The 19,995-nt window shown below is 43.0% G+C and overlaps 1 protein-coding gene across 1 annotated transcript in view; it reads right to left on the bottom strand.

Annotated features, from left to right (window-relative positions):
- LOC134624293 (NACHT, LRR and PYD domains-containing protein 12-like) overlaps nucleotides 1-19,995 on the bottom strand; it is a 521,298-nt gene that overhangs the window by 289,798 nt on the left and 211,505 nt on the right. The window contains exons 4-6 of the mRNA XM_063469262.1: nucleotides 10,531-10,655; nucleotides 8,588-10,430; nucleotides 2,909-3,082 (exon numbers count right to left, since the gene is read on the bottom strand). Of these exons, the coding sequence (XP_063325332.1) occupies nucleotides 2,909-3,082; nucleotides 8,588-10,430; nucleotides 10,531-10,655 (2,142 nt within the window). The remainder of the gene's footprint in view (nucleotides 1-2,908; nucleotides 3,083-8,587; nucleotides 10,431-10,530; nucleotides 10,656-19,995) is intronic.

The following is a 19,995-nucleotide window of genomic DNA, read 5'->3' as shown; positions in this document are numbered from 1 at the left end:
CATCACACTTCCATTAAAGTTGGTGAGAAAATGTTGAGCAGGATGAGATGCTGGCTAATCTGGAGGCTTTAGCAGCAGCTCACAGTCACAGTGGATTTCCACTCATGAAAAGTGTTGGTCAAGTTACTTGAAAAAAGTAATCAGTAACTAATTACTGATTACTTCCCTCAAAAAGTAATCCCGTTACTTTGCTGATTACTTATTTTCAAAAGTAATTAATTACTTAGTTACTTAGTTACTTTTTAAAAACACGATTTATAACCTGAAAAGGTAATAAAGCAATAGATCTTTCAGCCCAATTCTACTTTTTCATTTGATTACATTTTGTATGATGGATTATGCAGAAAAAGTCTCTTTTTAAAAGTTGTTTTATTAGTTTTAATCTTGCACGCTCATACTCTCTCCCGCACTCGATATATTATCCATTATTGATCTGCACACAGCTGTTGTCAAGAACGTCGCACTCGCTTACGCCACTGTCATTAGACATTCAAGGAAAACAAAATCACGGTTTTAGTAACGCAGTAATGCAGCGTTCCTACAGGAAAGTAACGGTAATCTAATTACCGTTTTTGCAATAGTAATCCCTTACTTTACTCGTTACTTGAAAAAAGTAATCAGATTACAGTAAGGCGTTACAAGTAATGCGTTACTGCCCATCTCTGCTCATGAAAAAGCTGTGGCTGCTTCAATTCTCATTTCATATCAGAGACATTAAAGCTTCAGTGAAGCTGGACTGTGATGCTTCCTTTCCATATTCCAGTGAGGGCTCCAAAATGATTTAAGCTATTCTGTACACTGTTACGACCTGGCTTGGCTGGGGTCTTGGAAGATAATATAAAAGAGGGAGGCAGAGGTCAACTTTGGGGGAGGTCAATTTAAGAAAAGGGTTTATTACAAAGACACCCCATACTCCCGCACACCGCACACCTCTCCGTGAATCGCTACCTTATCATGGTGGAGGGGTTTGTGTGTCCCAGGGATCCCAGGGGCTATGTTGTCTGGGGGCTTTTGCCCCCTGGTAGGGTCTCCCATGGCAAATTGGTCCTGGGTGAGGGACCAGACAAAGAGTGATTCAGAAGACCCTTATGAAGAGAACATCGAGGAAACAGTTTACCCTGCCCGGGATAGGGTTACCGGGGCCCTGCCCTGGAGCCAGGCCCGGGGAGGGTGCCCGAGGGTGAACGTCTGGTGGCCGGGCCTTAGTCTATGGGGCCCGGCCGGGCACAGCCAGAAGAGGAGACATGGGCCCATCCTCCCGCAGGCCCACCACCCGCAGGAGACGCCATAGGGGCCGGGTGCATTGTGTGCCGGGCGGCGGCCAGGAGCGGAGGCCCTGGCGGACTGATCCCTGGCTGCCAAGACTGACAATAGGGACATGGAATGTCACCTCTCTGGTGGGGAAGGAGCCTGAGTTAGTGCGTGAGGTTGAGAGGTACCGGCTAGATAGTCGGGCTCACCTCTATGCATGGCTTGGGCTCTGGAACCAGTCTCCTGGAGAGGGGCTGGACTCTGGAAGGTGCCCCACCTGGAGACTCTGTTGTCCTGCAGGGAGACTTTGATGCGAGACCTGGAGGGGCGTGATTGGGAGGAATGGCCTCCCTGATCTGAATCCGAGCAGTGTTTTGTTATTGGACTTCTGTGCAAATCACAGTTTGGCCATAACGAACACCTTGTTCAAACATAAGAGTGTCCATAAGTGCACGTGGCACCAGAACACTCTAGGCTGCAGGTCGATGATCGACTTTGTAATCGTATCACCAGACCTGCGACCATATGTTCTGGACACTCGGGTAAAGAGAGGGGCTAAGCTGTCAAGTGATCACCACCTGGTGGTGAGTTGGATCAGGTGGCGGGGGAGGACGCTGGACAGACCCGGAGCACCTAAACGCCTAGTGAGGGTGTGCTGGGAATGTCTAGCAGAGGCCCCAGTCCACGAGATCTTCAACACATGTGAGGAAACATGTGCTGGCATATATAGTAAGTACGTTAGTATTTGGTTTATTATTTAGTGTTTTTCTTCCACCATGTGACATTAAGCAGTATAGAATGTGATAGTGATGGGATTTTCGGCTCTTTTTAGATAACCGGCTCTTTCGGCTCAGCTCACTAAAAAGAGCCGGCTCTTTCAGCTCCCAACCGGCTCTTCAGGTTGTTTTGTTGCTTTAATTAATTTATTATTAACAACAATATAAAATTAAGCCCAAAAGGAATTACTAATGTAAAAAAAAAAAAAAACGTGGTTTATTTATATATGTTTATATATAAATATATGCGGTGGCACCTAGAGACTAAGCACGTACAAACTCCAAAAAGCACATTTCTAGCGTTAAGTGAACTTCCAAAACAGAGCTACCTAGAAACACAATTGAAAGCATATGTGTACTGTTTGTGTATTTAAGCTTCTGATACCATGAGCATCATTACAGCTCCTAACTTCACCTTTATTAGCTTTGACATTCATGTCTTTCTTTTGTCTCTGTTTCCACACAAGCTCAAAGTCTCTGCAGCCTGATTTTATCTGCTATCATCAGATCTTCAACAGCCTCATTTACATCGCTCACACACTCTACAGCCTCATCAGTACTGACTTCATCTTCACTGACTGATGGAGCACAACATGAACTTGTGGAGGCTGAAAAACTGTCGTGTCAAACAGCTTCACCTCACCACTCCACTTCTGTTGGCCTTTAAATGAACCCTGCTCAAGTCTGTCACCTTTGTTTGGAGCCAAAAGGAAAAACTGTTGTTCAGTTGTTTGCAAATACAACATTTCTGAAAGCACTCAAACTTCTTCACATTTGTCTTCAGACACATCCTGAACATTTAGGAGCTAAAGAACATTTCAAAGATCAATCAAAGATCTGAAATATAGAAAAATACCAACAGCTGCAGTCAGTGAACTCACCTCAGAGTCTCCAGTCGACAGTTAGGACTCTCCAGTCCAGCACACAGAAGCTTCACTGCTGAATCCTGCATGTCGTTTCCACTCATGTCCAGCTCTGTCAGATGGGAGGGGCTGGACGTCAGAGCTGAGGCCACAACTTCAAAGTGAGTCACTGAGAGTTCACACTCATCCAGTCTGTGATCACAGAAAATATAAAATGTGTTAATATAAAAGCAGAAAATCTGCATTATAAACACAGACTGAATGTATATGAAGACAAAACAGAGTGACGTCATAATCTGATAAACATCTGCTCTTCACATCTGTGCTTCAGCTCCTCTTACTTAGCTGTCATAGAGCAGTTTGATCCTGCCTCCCTTAATGACTTGACAGCTGTAGTTAGTAACCTAAGATCATCACACTGCCCCTCTGATTGTCTCCCCCCCAAGCTTGCTTAACCCTTCAAGACCTATCATAGAACCAAGTCCGCCAGAGCTTATATTATATTTTTACATGCTGTAGTGCCATTTTTGGGAGCGTTTCAAGTTGCTATACATCAATACAACCATTATAGCCCAAATTTTAATAATATGTATGCATTAGTGCATAGTAATTACATAAATTGCCAAAAGTGCAATAAACTACAAAAACATTGAAAATCATTTTTCTTTTTTTAAAATATATTTCTAGTTAGAGAAATGTAAGAGGCTTATCCCTCAAAACTGTAAATACAAAAAAGTTGCACAAAATAGTTTCCCACCACAGGAAATTTATTTTGAGTGTCTTCATAGTTTTATTTTTGAGATACACCAATTTTTATATACTGCAGGAAAAATGAAAATAAAAATTATAGTGCGAATTTGCAAAAAAGCAGCATATGCATCAAAATAAACTATTTCCAGCAGTGCAATATGAGTCCAAAGCATCCCAGAAACGACACAGAAAGTCATAAAGTCAAACATAACTTTTAAAAACACCAGTACAGGCTCATGAGGCCCTGATGGTAAAAAAAACTACATTTCCGCGAAAATGACGTCACTTCCGGTTTCGGGCAGGTCATGGCGGACATGTGAAAGTTCACGCTGACGTCTATTCCAACCTAGGAAGTGTTATGAACAGTGTTTCTGGAATATTATGTTTTTGTTGCTGCAAGCGCTTTTTATGCAGTTTTTGCAAAGCTATTTGTGGAAGAAAACCGTGACCTAGGACAAGCTGATGGCATGAGATGTAAGTACAACTCCTCCGGTTTCATATGCAAAAAAAATTATTGCACTAGCTCACGTGGTAGCAGTGCTACCGGGATTTAAAAATAGTTACGCAAAACAGAGCGTGCCCGGGTTTAAAGGGTTAAAAGCACTTTTAATACTGTTGGGCCTTTTATCCTGAGATTAATTAATACGCCCCTTGCTACAGGCTGCGTCCCATCATGCTTTAAACAAACTATAGTTCAGCCTCTTCTTAAAAAAATAACCTTGACTCAACTGTTCTGTCCAATTACAGGCCAATCTCAAAGCTTCCTTTTCTGTCTAAAGTTTTGAAGAAAGCGGTCTACTTACAGTTGCAGGCCCACCTTGATTTTAATATGATCTCTGAAAAATTTCAATCTGGTTTTAAATCTCTTCATAGTACTGAGACAGCACTTTTAAGGATTTTTAACGATATTTTTTTAACTCCTGACTCTGGCAACCCTGCTGCCCTTTTATTATTGGACATGTCAGCAGCTTTTGACACGGTCGACCATGACATCCTACTATCATGGCTAGAATTTCATGCTGGCCTAAAAGGATCTGCCCTACAGTGGTTTCAGTCCTACTTGTCAGAAAGGTCTTTTCATGTCAACATGGGCCCCCATAACTCCAAAATAGCCCCTCTTAAATATGGTGTACCTCAATATGGTGTACCTCAAGGCTCCATTTTGGGTCCTGTCCTGTTCGCACTCTATTTGTTGCCATTGGGTTCCATCTTCTTGTGGTACAGCATTTCATTTCATTGTTTTGCTGATGATTTGCAGATTTATCTATCTTTAAAAGCTGGGTCAGACCATCCCTTGCTCTTATTACGCTGCCTTGACGATGTCAAACAGTGGTTGTCATTAAATTTTTTAAAGCTAAATGAAAATAAAACCGAAGTTGTCATTTTTGGCAACTTTAATCGCGATAGCACTCTGGGCCCCCTTTCCTCCAGGTGTGTTCACTTCCATCTTCAGTGAGTCCCTGGCAAGGTCTGTGGTCCCCACATGCTTCAAAAGATCCACCACCCACGGCTCCAAGACCATTGTGAAGTTTGCTGACGACACAATGGTGTGGGGCGCCATCTCCAACAATGATGAGGCAACCTACATGGATGAAGTGAAGAATCTGGCATCATGGTGCCAGGACAACCATCTCCAGCTGAACGTTGGGAAGACCAAGGAGCTGGTGGTGGACGTCAGAAGGAGTCAACACAAAGACTACAAGCCCATTATCATCAATAGAGCTCCAGTGGAGAGGGTGCAGTCGTTCAAGTATGTCAGTGTCCACATCTTCTCAGACATGACATGGTCTGCCCATATTCAGGTCCAGACCAAAAAGGCTAGGCAGTGCCTGTACCCCCTACGACAACTGCACAACTGAACCTTCCGGCAGAAGGTTCTGCATCATCCGTGCAAGGACAGAGAGACTCAAGAGGAGCTTCTATCCCCAAGCCATCCGGGCCCGAAACCATTTTTATCTATTTATAAAATGTTCAGATTGTCTATTGTTATTTAATTCAATTAATGTACAGAATTCACCTGCTTGCTGCGTACAGTGTTACTACTGCACATTCACCTAACCTGTGCAGTAGTAGCACGCTCACCTGAGCGTGTCAGGTTACATTTCACTGTGTGTTATACTTGTGTAGCCTGGTCTCAAATATTTATTTTAGACCCTACAGGTTAAAAGGATATAAATATTTTCATGTAAAGACTTTATTGTAAATATTTCATATATGTGTTTAAAAGACAAAAAAAGAGTTCAATTGCATTAAAAATGTGTTTAAAATCACAATAAATAGAAGTCAATCATAATTTAAGTGTTCATGGAGTTATAAGTTACAAGAAAACCAAAGGTTTGTTATCTAATGTGAAACAAGGAAAACTTTGTATTTGCTGCAAGTTCTTTTACAAGTTCATTTTAGGTTGTCAGTCTTGCATTTTCTTTTATCCCATTGGTTGATGTAAACCTATTGTCCAATCAGACGTGAGGAAGGCGGGATCTAAGCGAGGCGGAAGGAAAAAACACTAAGTAAGATAGTGAGAGTCGGCAGCAGCACGTTACCGGAGGAGGTTGTGTACCAGAGCTAACGGGAGAATAGTAAAATAATAGCCGTGGATGCAGAGTCTACGTTCCTGTTATGGGCTGTTTTACCCTGTGATGAGTGAGTACTGAATGTGGAGTTAGCATTGAGCTTAAACGGAATGTATAAGTGCTTAAAATGTATGATGTTAATCGCGAGTTAGCATGTTAGCATTTTAGAGCCTGTAATAGCTATGTATGCCGAGTATGTAAGCTACAGATTATTCTATAGAACTAAATAGTAATTTCTAATGCACAGTGGACTGAGAGGAATTCTCTGGACCCTTCTGCTGTGGATAGGATTTCGGTGTGTTTGTCCCAGTGTACTCAGCAGCCCGGGTATGCCGCTAATTCCGACCACGTTGCCGAGTGGAGGCCACATAGTCACCAACCGAGCCTGCCCCTCAGCTTGCCCTCACACTTAGCCCAAAGGATTCATGAGTAGACCTGAGCACATGCGTTTTGTTTTCCGCTTGTTTAACAAGTGAAGCGGCCATTTGTATGTTTTCTGGTCCAACGAGCCCAAGCAACGATCAGGCCTGCAACGGTTTCAGTGAATGAGCTCACAAAGGTTACAAAATTTGAACTGAACTTAAAGGGGAGTATTTTGGATAAATGTGTTTTCTAAAACATTGAGTTGTGAAGAAAAACATCAAATTGAATTGTAAGGAAACACTTCAGAACTTGGAATATTGTATTTTTTTTTTTATTTAAATCATACTTTATTTTGACTAAATTTCACATCTTGGATTTAAAGTTTTGTCTTGTGTCATAATTATTATTTACAGAGTTTATAAGTGATGAGGGTTACTAAAAAGGTAAAAAAGAGGTTTAACATGTTAGATAAATTTATTATTCTTAGTGAAGATTAAACAGAACTCATATTATTTTCACTAAGTGGAGGCACCGCCAATATTAAGTACAAAGGTTAAACTGGTTAATTATTGTTTCTCCTGTTTACCAGTACAATTAAGTAACGTACCCAGGGCCCCGCTCATAGTACTATCACCACCTTAACCGAGGGTTAATCCTGAGCTACTTGAGTTGGGTGCTACACTTGTACAACTATGCATGTGACGAATAAAGAACCTTAAACCTTGAATATCAGTGGAAACATGGTGGAAACAGCTGTGACTATATGGATGTGACACACTTCAAATCTGTTCTCCACTCTTGGATTTGGGATCCATGGAGCTGCTGCTGAGTCTGTACAATAAAGGATGGTGTGGAAGGCTGCAGCGTACGGACACAAACACTTTGTGGTTACAACCTAAACCTTCCACCGTCTATAAAGCACTGATGACATCATGACGTTTGGCGAACGGTGCCAGGAAGGTAGCTCGGGAATGTAAACAGCAGCCAAAAACACAGCAGTGAATTCCATCAGCAGAAAATAGGGATGATATTTCAGCAGCAACAAGTAAACATTGAACAATCAGCTCTCTGATTAATGAGGACATGAAGTCAGACATTGGTCATTAGGAGCAGCAGCAGGAATGAGAGTGAATCCATGTGCTGCTGTGACATCAGTGTTAGCTCACATATTTGACACATGTTCAGTCCAGATGTCAGCAGTGTCTTCTCACTCAGTTTGTCCCACTGTTGGCAGTAAGAGAGCACAGCTGGTTCACCTCTGACCCGCACTCTGGACCACATTACTGTCACTCATCAGTACATCACACTTTAATCACACTAAACCAGAGTCTTCCTTGGCACCTTCATCCTCACTCACCATATTTATGCCACTAAACTCTGTGTCTGTAGTTCTGTCTGTAGTCAGAGGAGAAGCTCAGATGGTGACTTCTCTGAATATTTGTCTCTGTTTGTAACATTAGAATTCACTTCACTACAAAGAAGCTCTTCATAGATTCTTATTTCTGTCTCTCTAACAGCAGCGTCTGAATGACCAACAACAGCAGCAGCACATTTAAAATACTGCCCCCTAATGACACAACACAGGTACTACATGTAGATGTGAGTCTGCAACACACAGCGTACGACTACCAATGCAGGATCATGCTAAGTGCACACACACATTTCCTGATCAACACAAAACATCATTTTATCTGAGAAACTCAAACTAATGAGAGTAAGTTAGTACTGTGTATATCTATTAATCTAACATGTGCAATAACAAAGGGGATATTAAAATTAGATGCCATAAAACAATGGAAAACTGACTTACATAATCTACCATAATGGCTATGGTATGTATTCATATACAAAATAACACTGATAGCTATTTAATTTAGAAATGTGATCTGAAATTTGTTATTTTCTTTCATTTCAATTTCAGGCTTTTTAATAACCTACAGAAACCCTGATGCATTTCTGAATAACAAACCTACCCTTCTCTGATGACATTGATGAACCAATCTGGACTCACCGAGCCTTTCTGCAGTTCCTCACAGCTGGAATCAGTCTCCGTCGTCCCCGCTCTGATGTGTTGTACTTCTGCAGGTCCAACTCATCCACAACCTCCTCTGACATCTGCAGCATGAAGGCCAGAGCTGAGCAGTGGATCTCAGAGAGTTTCTTCTTTGATCTGTTCTCTGACTTCAGGAACTCTTGGATCTCCTGATGTACTGAGAGGTCGTTCATCTCCATCAGACAGAGGAAGATGTTGATGCTTCTGTCAGGAGAGAATTTATCACTGCTCATGTTCTTCATGTTGTTGATGACTCTCTGGATGGTTTTTGGTCTGATCTCTGTCTGACCCAGCAGACAAACTAAGAGTCTCTGGTTGGACTCCAGACAGAGGCCATGAAGGAAGCGAACCAACAGGTCCAGGTGGCCATTTTTACTCTGGAGGGATTTCTTCATGACTCTCTTTAGCAACTCATCCACAGAGGATTCATCCAGGAAATCATAAAGCAAATCATCCAGGAAATCATCCTGACCTGATTTCCAATAGTTTTTCCCGAGGTACGACTCCAACACCTTTGTCTTCCTGTTGGTGTGACAGTGGAACATGTAGACAGCAGCCAGAAACTCCTGAATGCTCAGATGAACAAAGCAGTAGACTGGTTTCTGGAAGATCACACACTCTCTTTTGAAGATCTCTGTACAAACTCCTGAGTACACCGAGGCCTCTGTCACATCCAGACCACACTGCTCCAGGTCTTCTTGGTAGAACATGATGTTTCCTTTCTCCAGATGTTCAAACGCCAGCCTCCCCAGCTTCAGAAGAACTTCCCTGTCAGCCTCCGTCAGCTCCTGTGGACTCGTCTCATGTCCCTCGTGGTACTTGTTCTTCTTCCTCTTTGTCTGAACCAGCAGGAAGTGTGAGTACATGTCAGTCAGGGTCTTGGGCAGCTCTCCTCTCTGCTCTGTAGTCAACATGTGCTCCAGAACTGTAGCAGTGATCCAGCAGAAGACTGGGATGCTACACATGATGTGGAGGCTCCTGCATGTCTTCATGTGGGAGATGATTCTGCTGGACAGCTCTTCATCACTGAATCTCCTCCTGAAGTACTCCTCCTTCTGGGCGTCAGTGAAACCTCGTACTTCTGTTAGCCTGTCAACACATGTAGGAGGGATCTGATTGGCTGCTGCGGGTCGGGAAGTTATCCAGACGAGAGCCGAGGGAAGCAGATTCCCCTGGATGAGGTTTGTCAGCAGCTGGCTGACTGATGACTTCTGTGTGACATCAGACAGCAGCTTCCTGTTGGTGAAATCCAATGAAAGTCTGCTTTCATCCAGGCCGTCAAAGATGAACAAAAGCTGAGAGACAGCCAGCTTCTCTGCTGTGACCTTCTGTAGTGTTGGATGGAAAACATGGAGCAGCTCCAGAAGACTGTACTGCTCATCTCTGATCAGGTTCAGCTCCCTGAATGAAAGCAGAACCACCACACTGACATGTTGGTTCTCCAAGCCCTCTGCCCAGTCCAGAGTGAACTTCTGCACTGAGAAGGTTTTTCCAACACCAGCCACGCCGTTGGTCAGAACCACTCTGATGGGTCTCTGTTGGTCAGGTAAGGCTTTAAAGATGTCCTGGCACCTGATTGGAGCGTCATGGAGGGCGTCCATCTTGGAAGCTGTCTCCAGCTGCCTCACCTCATGTTGGGTATGAACCTCTTCACTCTGTCCCTCTGTGATGTAGAGCTCAGTGTAGATCCTGTTGAGGAGGGTTCTACTTCCTGTTTCATCACTTCCTTCAGTCACACGTTCACATCTCCTCCTCAGACTGATCTTATGTTCCTCTAAAACCTCCTGCAGACCAACATCTGCTGAAAGAAAAACAGAAAGAAAACTCTTCAATGTCTGAACAACAACAAGAAGTCCAGTTTTCAGAAATGAGTCCATCAGCAGACAGATGTTCAGTCTTACTTTGTACACAGCTGCTCTGACTGGCTGTCTGCAGTCCAGCTCTGCTTCTGGATCTTTCTCCACACTGGGGACAGGAGGAGTCTCCTGATGAAGCAGACTGGTCCCAGTATGAGCAGATGCACTGTCTGCAGAACCAGAAACATATCCAAGTTGAGCAGGTTCCCCTCCAGCATAAACTCTAAGCAGCTAAAACATGAATCTAAAAAGTGTCCCAGCTGTCAGTCAAACTGTACTCGGTGTCACATTACAGATGTGGTTTCTGACAGCTGCTCCAGCTGCAGGATCAAACACACACAAGTCCAAACATCTTTGCCTTTGCTGTGTCTTTATTATTGAACAACACAACATGTAGTTTTTGTCCCAGTTTAACATCAGTTATGCAGCCTTTAGCATTAGCATTGTTAGCATATGTGCAACAGAAACACGGTCAGAAACTGTTGAGAGGGGCCGGCATAGGGTGAGGAGAAGATCGGTGTTCCCACTCTCAGTTATTACAATCAACCCACAGCTAACTCGGTAAAGGTCAGGGGTTCATGCAGTGGGCCAACCCTCTCCCACTCAGTCTGAGGATAACCCACACTGCACACTGGTCCTATTGTCAAATCAAACAACAATTACAAAGAAAGAGGAATCAAAATACTTTATTAATCCCTAGGGAAACTATGTGGGTTACAGTTACTCGAGTACAGTAACATTAAGAAAATCAAAAACAAAACAGACAAGATGAGGTAGGAATGAATAAAAAACTTACTGCAATTCTAACAAATAAATATTCAGGCCTTGTGCAGAGTGTCAAAATTGTGCACACATTGGACACCATATAGGTTGAATATTTTTAGGTATTGAACAGAATCAGAAATTAAACCAGAAAATAAATCAGAAATGATTGAATTGTAATTACATGTCTAAAAATGCTTGTTTTTTTTTTTTCATACTGTTGAAGAATTACCCACACACTCATGTCCAGCAGGCCCATTTTCCTGTGCGTCATAGATGGTTTAAATGGACTCGGGTGCTTTCAATTCTAAAGGCCTCGAAGTTCGGCTTCTATTGGGTGATTTGTATGATTGACACCTCTCTTTAATGATGCCATGTTCATGTCTATTCAACCAGTCAGAAATTGCAAGTCAAAAAAAAACAAAAACCACGTGGCCCTAAATTTACAACAGGCATTTGTGATCCAGTTACGTCATCATCATCATCATTATTTATAAAGTACTTTAATGTAACCAACTGACAACTGACACAAAGTGCTGTACATTTGAATTACATAATAAAATTGCACAAGATAAAAATAAAGCCAAATAAAAGAAACTATGTAAAGTTATTAATTTGTCAGTTAATAACTAATTTAATTACAAGAGAAATTAGTGTCACTATGGTCAAAAGCCATTGAATAAAAACAGGTTTTAAGACGTGTTTTAAAAGTGGACAGTAAAGGGGCCTCACTAACATGCAAGGGCAAGTTATTCCATAATTAGGAGCCACAATAGATGTAAATAATCCTAAATACTTTTATTTAGTTCCTCGCACCTTATTTTGGCACTCATCACTGTTATCTACTATCAGCTTCCTGTTTGATTTTTGAATGTTTTATTGTGAAGGGATGTGGTCTAAGGAGCTTGGAAAGAAAAGTGTCTGGACTTCTTTAAGTTGTTTGAAGACGTTTCACCTCTCATCCAAGAAGCTTCTTCAGTTCTAGGGTCAAATGATGGAGAGTCCCAGATTTAAGCTCTGTGGGAGTGTCCCCCCAAGAGGGACAATGGACCCCCTACCTAATCACACGAGCCAAGGTGGCTCACCTGAAAACCTTGGCTGATTGTGACCCATGTTCACACTAGATTATTTATATGTTTTTCCAAATGTGGTTTTCATCACTTTAAAATCAGAGAAGGAGCAGCTCTGTTCTGTTTCCTGTGCCTTCTTTGTTTTTCCTTTTGATTGTCCCTTGTCTGGAGTTCAGTGTGTTCAGTTCTGCTTCAGTTCAACTATATCACTTTATTATACTAAGATTACTCCTGTCACAATTTGTATGCAGGTGGAATGTTATCACAAGTGGGCCTCATGTTTATTGCACCTTCACAGAGGGCCCGTTGTAGAGTTGAACACATCCAGGCACCCTGCTCAAGGGAGGTGACGGGTGGTCGTAACTTTTCTTAGAGTGAGAGGGGTCAAGGATGACCTGGACGGAAGGTATAGCGATATATGATGTGCTGTGGAATGTTCTTTTTGTCAGAGGGGGTATAAAAGAGTTCGGGGCACTGTCCTTCCTCAGAAAACCATTTTGGTGTTTGAAATGAATGTTTTCTCCACTGCAGTGTTTTTTAATAAATCTCACTTCAAAAGGCACACTTACCAGGTGGTTGCAGTTTTATTTAAAAATGTCCACAAAAATTGGAAGAAATATTTAGAGATTAACATCTAAGAATAATGAATTAAGGTTGATTTCTTGTATTTAAAATGTCAGCTTTTATTTTGATAGTCTGGCAGATACAGGAAGTGAGGAGAGTGGAGCAACACAGTTTTTTGACCTCTCGATCTCTCTGCATCTGTTTGAACTTTAACTGTTTAATAATTGTGGATTCAGGTATCCTGAACCCATCTTTGGACATTTGTAAGTAAATATTTTAAAACTCGATAAAAGACTCCTGATGTGGATGTTTGGAGAAATAAAACAGGGACAAAGTGGAGCGTCAAGCTGAGGCTTCATTCACCGCAAACTTACAGTTATGTTCCCTTATTTCTAGTGTTTGCATGTTCACAGCTGAAATAAAGCTGCCTCTGTTACTTCATCTGTGGCTGTCATAGCTGCCGTTAGGAGCATTCATGTGTTTACAGTTAGACGAGGAGATGTTACCATCATGGAAATGTTAACAAATCCTGCAGCATCACGTAAAATAAACACTTAGTGTTCCTGTCATCTGCAACCAACAGGAAGTTCATTAATAAAGGCGGGATGGAGATCTGACTGTGATGTTTCTCCTTTACCTAGCAGCTACACACACATCTGGGCTCACCACAACGAGCCTTTATGTAATAAAGCAGCTGCTGTCTGAACACTTTTCTGAAGAGGAGCTGCACAAGCCTTTGTTTGCTTTCTAGAGCAGCGTATCATCCTCACAGAGCACAGCTGGCACGCTTGTTTCTGTTGGCTTAGCCACCAGACTAAAGTCAAACTACCCACTGCTAGCAGCTGTTTCTATCATAGTTTAGGATCCAGATGTGTGACGTCTAAATTTAAACCTGTGATTAAAGTAAATAGTTAAAAAAAAAAAAGCCAATTGTGTCCACATGTGTCTTAAAACGAGATAAACTGACAGTTACAGCTGAGCCTGTGCGTCCTTTGAGACACTGCTCTCCTACATTTTAGAAACCAGGAAACATCAAAATCATTTAAATCAAAGAGTTCATCTTACTAACAGCTCACCTCCCTGCAGCAGACAGAGGCTGGGCTTTAAAGTTTAAGGGCTCTTCTTTAGATGCATCACTCTGTAAGGACACAGAGCTGGGTGGAGGTCCAGGTGGGTTCCTGTAAATAATGATGGAGCAGTGATGTGAGTGCTGAGCTGTGACATTGAGAAGAGTCATGGTCAGTTAGAGATGGTCATCTCACCTCTGAGCTTTGGTCTGGCTCTCATGTTCCCCACACAGAGTGGTTTTAGAGGGAGAGGCTCCCTCCTGTTTGCTCTCACTGGCACCCATGCTGCTGAATTCAGCTCACACACACTTTTTACCTTCACCTGCAGAGGAAACACAAATCATTAATATACATGTGCATGTAACCCAGGTTATTTTTTGAAGTATGAGATTTTTAATCATTTGGGAGTCATTGAATGCACCACTGTGCAGTGAGCATAGCAGTTGCCTAGCTCTAGATTTTTCTTTCCTCCCCACTGCAAGCTGGAAATTTGGGTGCATATGACATGAGTCGCTGTAAATAAGTTTACGAAAAATTTAGTTGTTCAGCATTATATTTAATGCATTTAATCCTCATTTAATCCTTATTATCTGCTCCCCTCAGCTCTGTTTACCTCTGACAACAAGAACATTTAGCCAACAGTTTATTAACTTTGGTGAAATTATGAACAGGCATCAGCGCAGCAGCAGGAACACCAGTTAATCTGAAATCTTTTTTCTCTCAAAAACAAAGTGTAAAAAAAGTTATTTAAACACCAAATATTCACTGGCTTTACCTCCCGATCCAAGATTCAAAGACGATCAGCAGAGTGAGTTCAATACCGTGAAATATGGAGCAGCAGATTTGTGCTGAATACGATCATCTGACACTGAGTTCAGTAAAAAGAAGTGAAACTTTAATAAGGAACCAAACACACAGAGTTGTTTATGAGGACGTTTGGATGAAACAAAAGCAGAAATGGAGTCTAGACTACAGAACATGTAGAAATGTTTGGTTGAGGTTTTCTGTCCTGTTACTAAGCACAGTGGTAAAATGATGTTTCTATTCTAGTTTCTATTGTAGTTTCTATTGTAGTGACACTTTAAACTGGTTCCAGTGCAGATCACAGAAACACTCAGTGTGTTAGTGGAAGCTGTTTTTAGCTGAGCTGTGTCCTTAATCCAATCTGAAGTGAACAGTTTGCTGCAGAGCAGGAAGCCTCTTCATTACAAACTCATGTTACACTTTATCAGCTCCATGTTTCTTCTTCTACTTGTTTTAACTGGAAACTTTGACTTCCTATCTCACTACAGTGAATAACTGTTCTTCTTGATTGGTTTGGAGCTGATTTTACACATTGATTTAGATATAATCAGTTCAAACGTGTTCATCATTATTCTCTAAATGTTCCACTGACTGCAGCAATAAATAATAAATCAAAGGTTTCACAGTCTGTGGGCCCACTGTGGGTCCTCAATGATTTCCATGAAAAACCTTTAAAGTGTCTGATAGAAGTTCTACAAGTGAGTCCTCTTATTCTCACAAGTCTGAGCTCCTCACTTAACTTCAGCCTCAGACCAACAAGTCCAAACCTGCTACACTTTTCAAGTTTCAAGTTTTATAAAGATAAGATAAGATAAGATAACCTTTATTAGTCCCACATGTGGGAAATTTGTTTTGTCACAGCAGGAAGTGGACAGTGCAAAAGTTATGAAGCAAAAATTAGAATAAAATAAAATAAGAATAAATACAGTACACAACTGTACAAAACAGAATAAAATAAAATACTATATACAGTAGAATAAAATAGAATAAAATATACAATAGCATAAAAACAGAATACAAATGTTATATACAACTGAGTAAAAATACAACGATGCCAGAAAAGATCATTTGCACATTAGTGTTATTGCACATGTGTGGATGTGTGTGTTTGATCAGTTAAAGTCTTTGTTGTGGAGTCTGACAGCAGTGGGGAGGAAAGACCTCCAAAATCTCTCTGTCCCACACTGTGGGTGCCGCAGTCTCCCACTGAAAGAGCTGCTCAGTGCTGTCACAGTCTCATGCATGGGGTGGGAGATGTTGTCCAACAGGGATGACAGCTTAGCCACCATTCTCCTGTCACTCACCACCTCCACTGGGTCCAGAGGGCATCCTAGAACAAAGCTGGCCCTTCGGATCAGCCTGTTCAGTCTTTTCCTGTCCCCAGCAGAGATGCTGCCGCCCCAGCAGACCACACCATAAAAGATGGCTGAGGCCACCACAGAGTCATAGAAGGTCTTCAGGAGTGGGCCCTCTACTCCAAACGACCTGAGTCTCCGCAGCAGGTACAGTCTGCTCTGCCCTTTCCTGTAGAGGGCATCTGAGTTATGAGTCCAGTCCAGTTTGCTGTTCAGATGAACACCAAGGTACCTGTAGCTGTCCACAGCCTCGATGTCCATACCTTGGATGTTCAGTGGTTGCAGTGGAGGATGCTTGTGCCTGCGGAAGTCTACCACCAGCTCCTTGGTTTTACTGGCGTTGATCTGGAGGTAGTTCAGCTGGCACCAGTCCACAAAGTCTTGAGTCAGTCCTCTCTACTCCTTGTCGTCCCCATCAGTGATGAGGCCGACTATTGCAGAGTCATCAGAGAACTTCTGCAGGAAGCACTGGGTGGAGTTGTGGGAGAAGTCTGCAGTGTAGATGGTGAAGAGGAACAGAGCCAGAACCGTTCCCTGTGGGGCCCCCGTACTGCAGACGACCCTGTCCGACACACAGCCCTGAGTTCTCACATACTGTGGTCGGTCGGTGAGGTAGTCCAGTATCCATGCTGTGAGGTGATGGTCCACTCCAGAGTTCTCCAGGATGTCCTTCAGAACCGAGGGAAGAATAGTGTTGAAGGCACTGGAGAAATCAAAGAACATGATGCTCACAGTGCTCCCAGCGGTCTCCAGGTGAGCGAGGGAACGATGTAGGAGGTGAATGACGGCATCATCCGCTCCAATGCCAGGCTGGTAGGCAAACTGAAGTGGGTCCAGTGATGAGCTCACCAGGTGCCAAAGCTGAGCCAGGACCAACCGCTCCAGGGTCTTCATCAGGTGGGATGTCAGAGCCACCGGCCTGTAGCTGTTGAGGTCCTTGGGGCGTGAAGTCTTTGGCACTGGTACAACACAGGAGGTTTTCCAGAGCTGTGGGACTCTTCCCAGCCTCAGGCTCAGGTTGAAGAGGTGCTCCATCACACCACAGAGTTGGTCCGCGCAGGACCTGACGACCCTCGAGCTGATGCCATCTGGACCCGCTGCCTTCTTGGCTTTAATCCTCCTCAGTTCCCTCCTAACCTGGGTGGTTGAGAGAGACAGGCTGGAGCCTTGTGTAAAATTTGCATAAATATTTGATATAAATAAATGTATGAAAATGCATAAATAGTTGTGTTTAAAATCAGTTACTTTGAAACATAATTTCACGGAATTTGAATGTCTTTAAAAAGAGAAGAGGTTTAAAAATTATTTTCTTATGCTACGTTACGTGAGTTCATGACCTTGAGTTTTTTTCACTTCCGGGAGAAGACTCGAAAACAAGAGAGGAGGAAAGGAGTAATGTGAAAAATGGCGTAGACGGAGCAAAGTCTCCAATGTTGTCGTATGTCGCCAATGTTGAGGTTGTTCAGCAACAACAAAACAACAGACTGTGGACTTTCCGGTGATTGATCGGAGCATTTGAGCTGGACTTTCTGTATCCATTTGTGCTTGGTGAACACGAGGCAAGCTTGGTTACGTTAGCTAGCCGGAGCTAGGCTAACGCCCCAGTCCTTGCTGAAGGAGATACCGCCTGAACGGACAGAAGGAGTTTTGAGAGTCGTCTCGGGAGAGAGACGTTGACGGAGGACGTTTTGCTACTACCGAGGGAACCGGAGATTCGTTGCTAGGTGCTGCGAGCGGAGACGGTTGCTACTGCAACGAGCGAGTGATTCATCGGATGCGGCCAAGACTTCATGGATACGCGGAGGTATCGTTATTAAAAAGAGCTCCAACTAAAGCGCGCCAACAGAAATAGACTAAGAGTGCACTCAAAATAAAATTATACAGTTGAAAAGAGAAAGACTAAAACCTAGCCCCCGGGGGTTCTATTTTATTTTCTATATTCGTTCTTCTTCATAAAAAAAGGGTTTGAATGTGAGTTTCCTGCAAATGTTTAATACATTTTCTAAAACTGAGATCTTGTGTTGGTTTTATTGCATGGTGTTTTAACATTTAAGTACGCAGATACATAAGCGTTTACAGGCCCAGTGTATTTCCCATAGCCTCCAATTGATTATTTAGATGTGAGAATCATACGATACCCTAGACCGATATTTACTTTTCGAGATGTATCTTTTATCACAGAATGTTTAGAATAGAATAGAATAGAATTCAACTTTATTGTCATTGCACATGCACAGGTACAGGGCAACGAAATGCAGTTTGCATCTATCCAGAAAGTGCTTTAGCCGTGATATAGATATATTACAATATATATTAGCAATAATATAGATGTGTAGTATGTTACAGAAATGGGTCTATTGTGGTATGTTATAATGTACACAGTGTGAAGTATGTTATGAATATTCTATAACTATAAGTATGTACAGGCTGTAGTGAGTACAAGCTATGTACAGGCTATGAACAGGATATAAATATGAAATAAAAACTATACAGAAATCTGAGATATACAGTTATACAGAAATGTGAACTATGAAAGTTATAAACAGTTGTATGATTAAAAATTATATGTACAGAATTATTATTTACACAGAACTATATAGTAATGGTAAAGTGCTAGTGGTTGTGGGTGTGTGTATGTTCAGTCCATGAGTTTAATGTGGGTCAGATGTCAGGAGGCAGAGTTCAGGAGTCTGACAGCTGTGGGGAAGAAGCTGTTCCGGTACCTGGTGGTCTTAGTCCGGAGGCTCCTGTAGCGCCTCCCAGAGGGCAGGAGGGTGAAGAGTCCATGTGATGGGTGACTGGGGTCTCTGATGATTTTCCCAGCCCTTTTCAGACACCGCTTCCTGTAGATGTCCTTTATGGCAGGAAGTGGTGCTCCGGCGATGCGCTGGGCAGTTTTCACGACCCTCTGCAACGCCTTCCGGTCCGAGGCGGAGCAGTTCCCGTACCAGACTGTTATACAGTTGGTCAGGATGCTCTCGATGGTGCAGCGGTAGAAGTTCACCAGGATGTCTGAGGACAGGTGGTTCTTCCTCAGAGTCCTCAAGAAGAAGAGGCGCTGGTGAGCCTTCTTGACCAGCTTGGAGCAGTTGGTTGTCCAGGTGAGATCCTCGGAGATGTGGACTTCCAGGAACTTGAAGCTGCTCACACGCTCCACAGCCATCCCCTTAATGTGGATGGGTGGATGTGGGTCAGCATTCCTCCTGTAGTCCACGATGAGCTCCTTGGTCTTCTCAGTGTTAAGCAGCAGGTTGTTTGTGTCGCACCACTCAGCCAGACGATCCACCTCCTCCCTGTAGGCGGTCTCATCGTTGTCGCTGATGAGGCCAATCACCGTGGTGTCATCTGCAAACTTAATGATGGTGTTAGAACCATCAGCAGGTCTGCAGTCGTGGGTGAAGAGGGAGTAGAGGAAAGGTTGGAGGGTCTGGCGTCATGTCTGTTATGGTTGTGGGGTTCCCTCGCTCAAAACGAGCATAAAAGTTGTTGAGCTCGTTGAGGAAGGAGACATCAGAGGATGCGGGGGAGGGTTTGGTGGTCCTGTAGTCTGTAATGGTCTGGAGTCCTTGCCACATGCGTCGGGGGTTGGAGTTGGAGAAGTGTTCTTCTACCTTCTTTTTGTAATGGTGTTTGGCTTTTTTGATGCCCTTCTTTAGATTAGCCCTGGCTGTACTGTAGGCGTGTGCATCTCCTGACCTAAAAGCAGTGTTGCGGGCCTTCAGGAGGAGACGAACATCCCGGTTCATCCAAGGCTTCTGGTTGGGGTACATGGTGATCCGTTTCTGGGTGGTGACACTGTCTGTGGTTTCGGAGATGTAATCCAGTACAGATGAGGCGTACTGGTCCAGGTCTGTGTGGGTGAACATATTCCAGTCTGTGTTTTTAAAT

This window comes from Pelmatolapia mariae, linkage group LG3_W, assembly GCF_036321145.2.
Source record: "Pelmatolapia mariae isolate MD_Pm_ZW linkage group LG3_W, Pm_UMD_F_2, whole genome shotgun sequence".
Taxonomy (NCBI): domain Eukaryota; kingdom Metazoa; phylum Chordata; class Actinopteri; order Cichliformes; family Cichlidae; genus Pelmatolapia; species Pelmatolapia mariae.
This window is presented reverse-complemented; position numbering and strand designations above follow the sequence as displayed.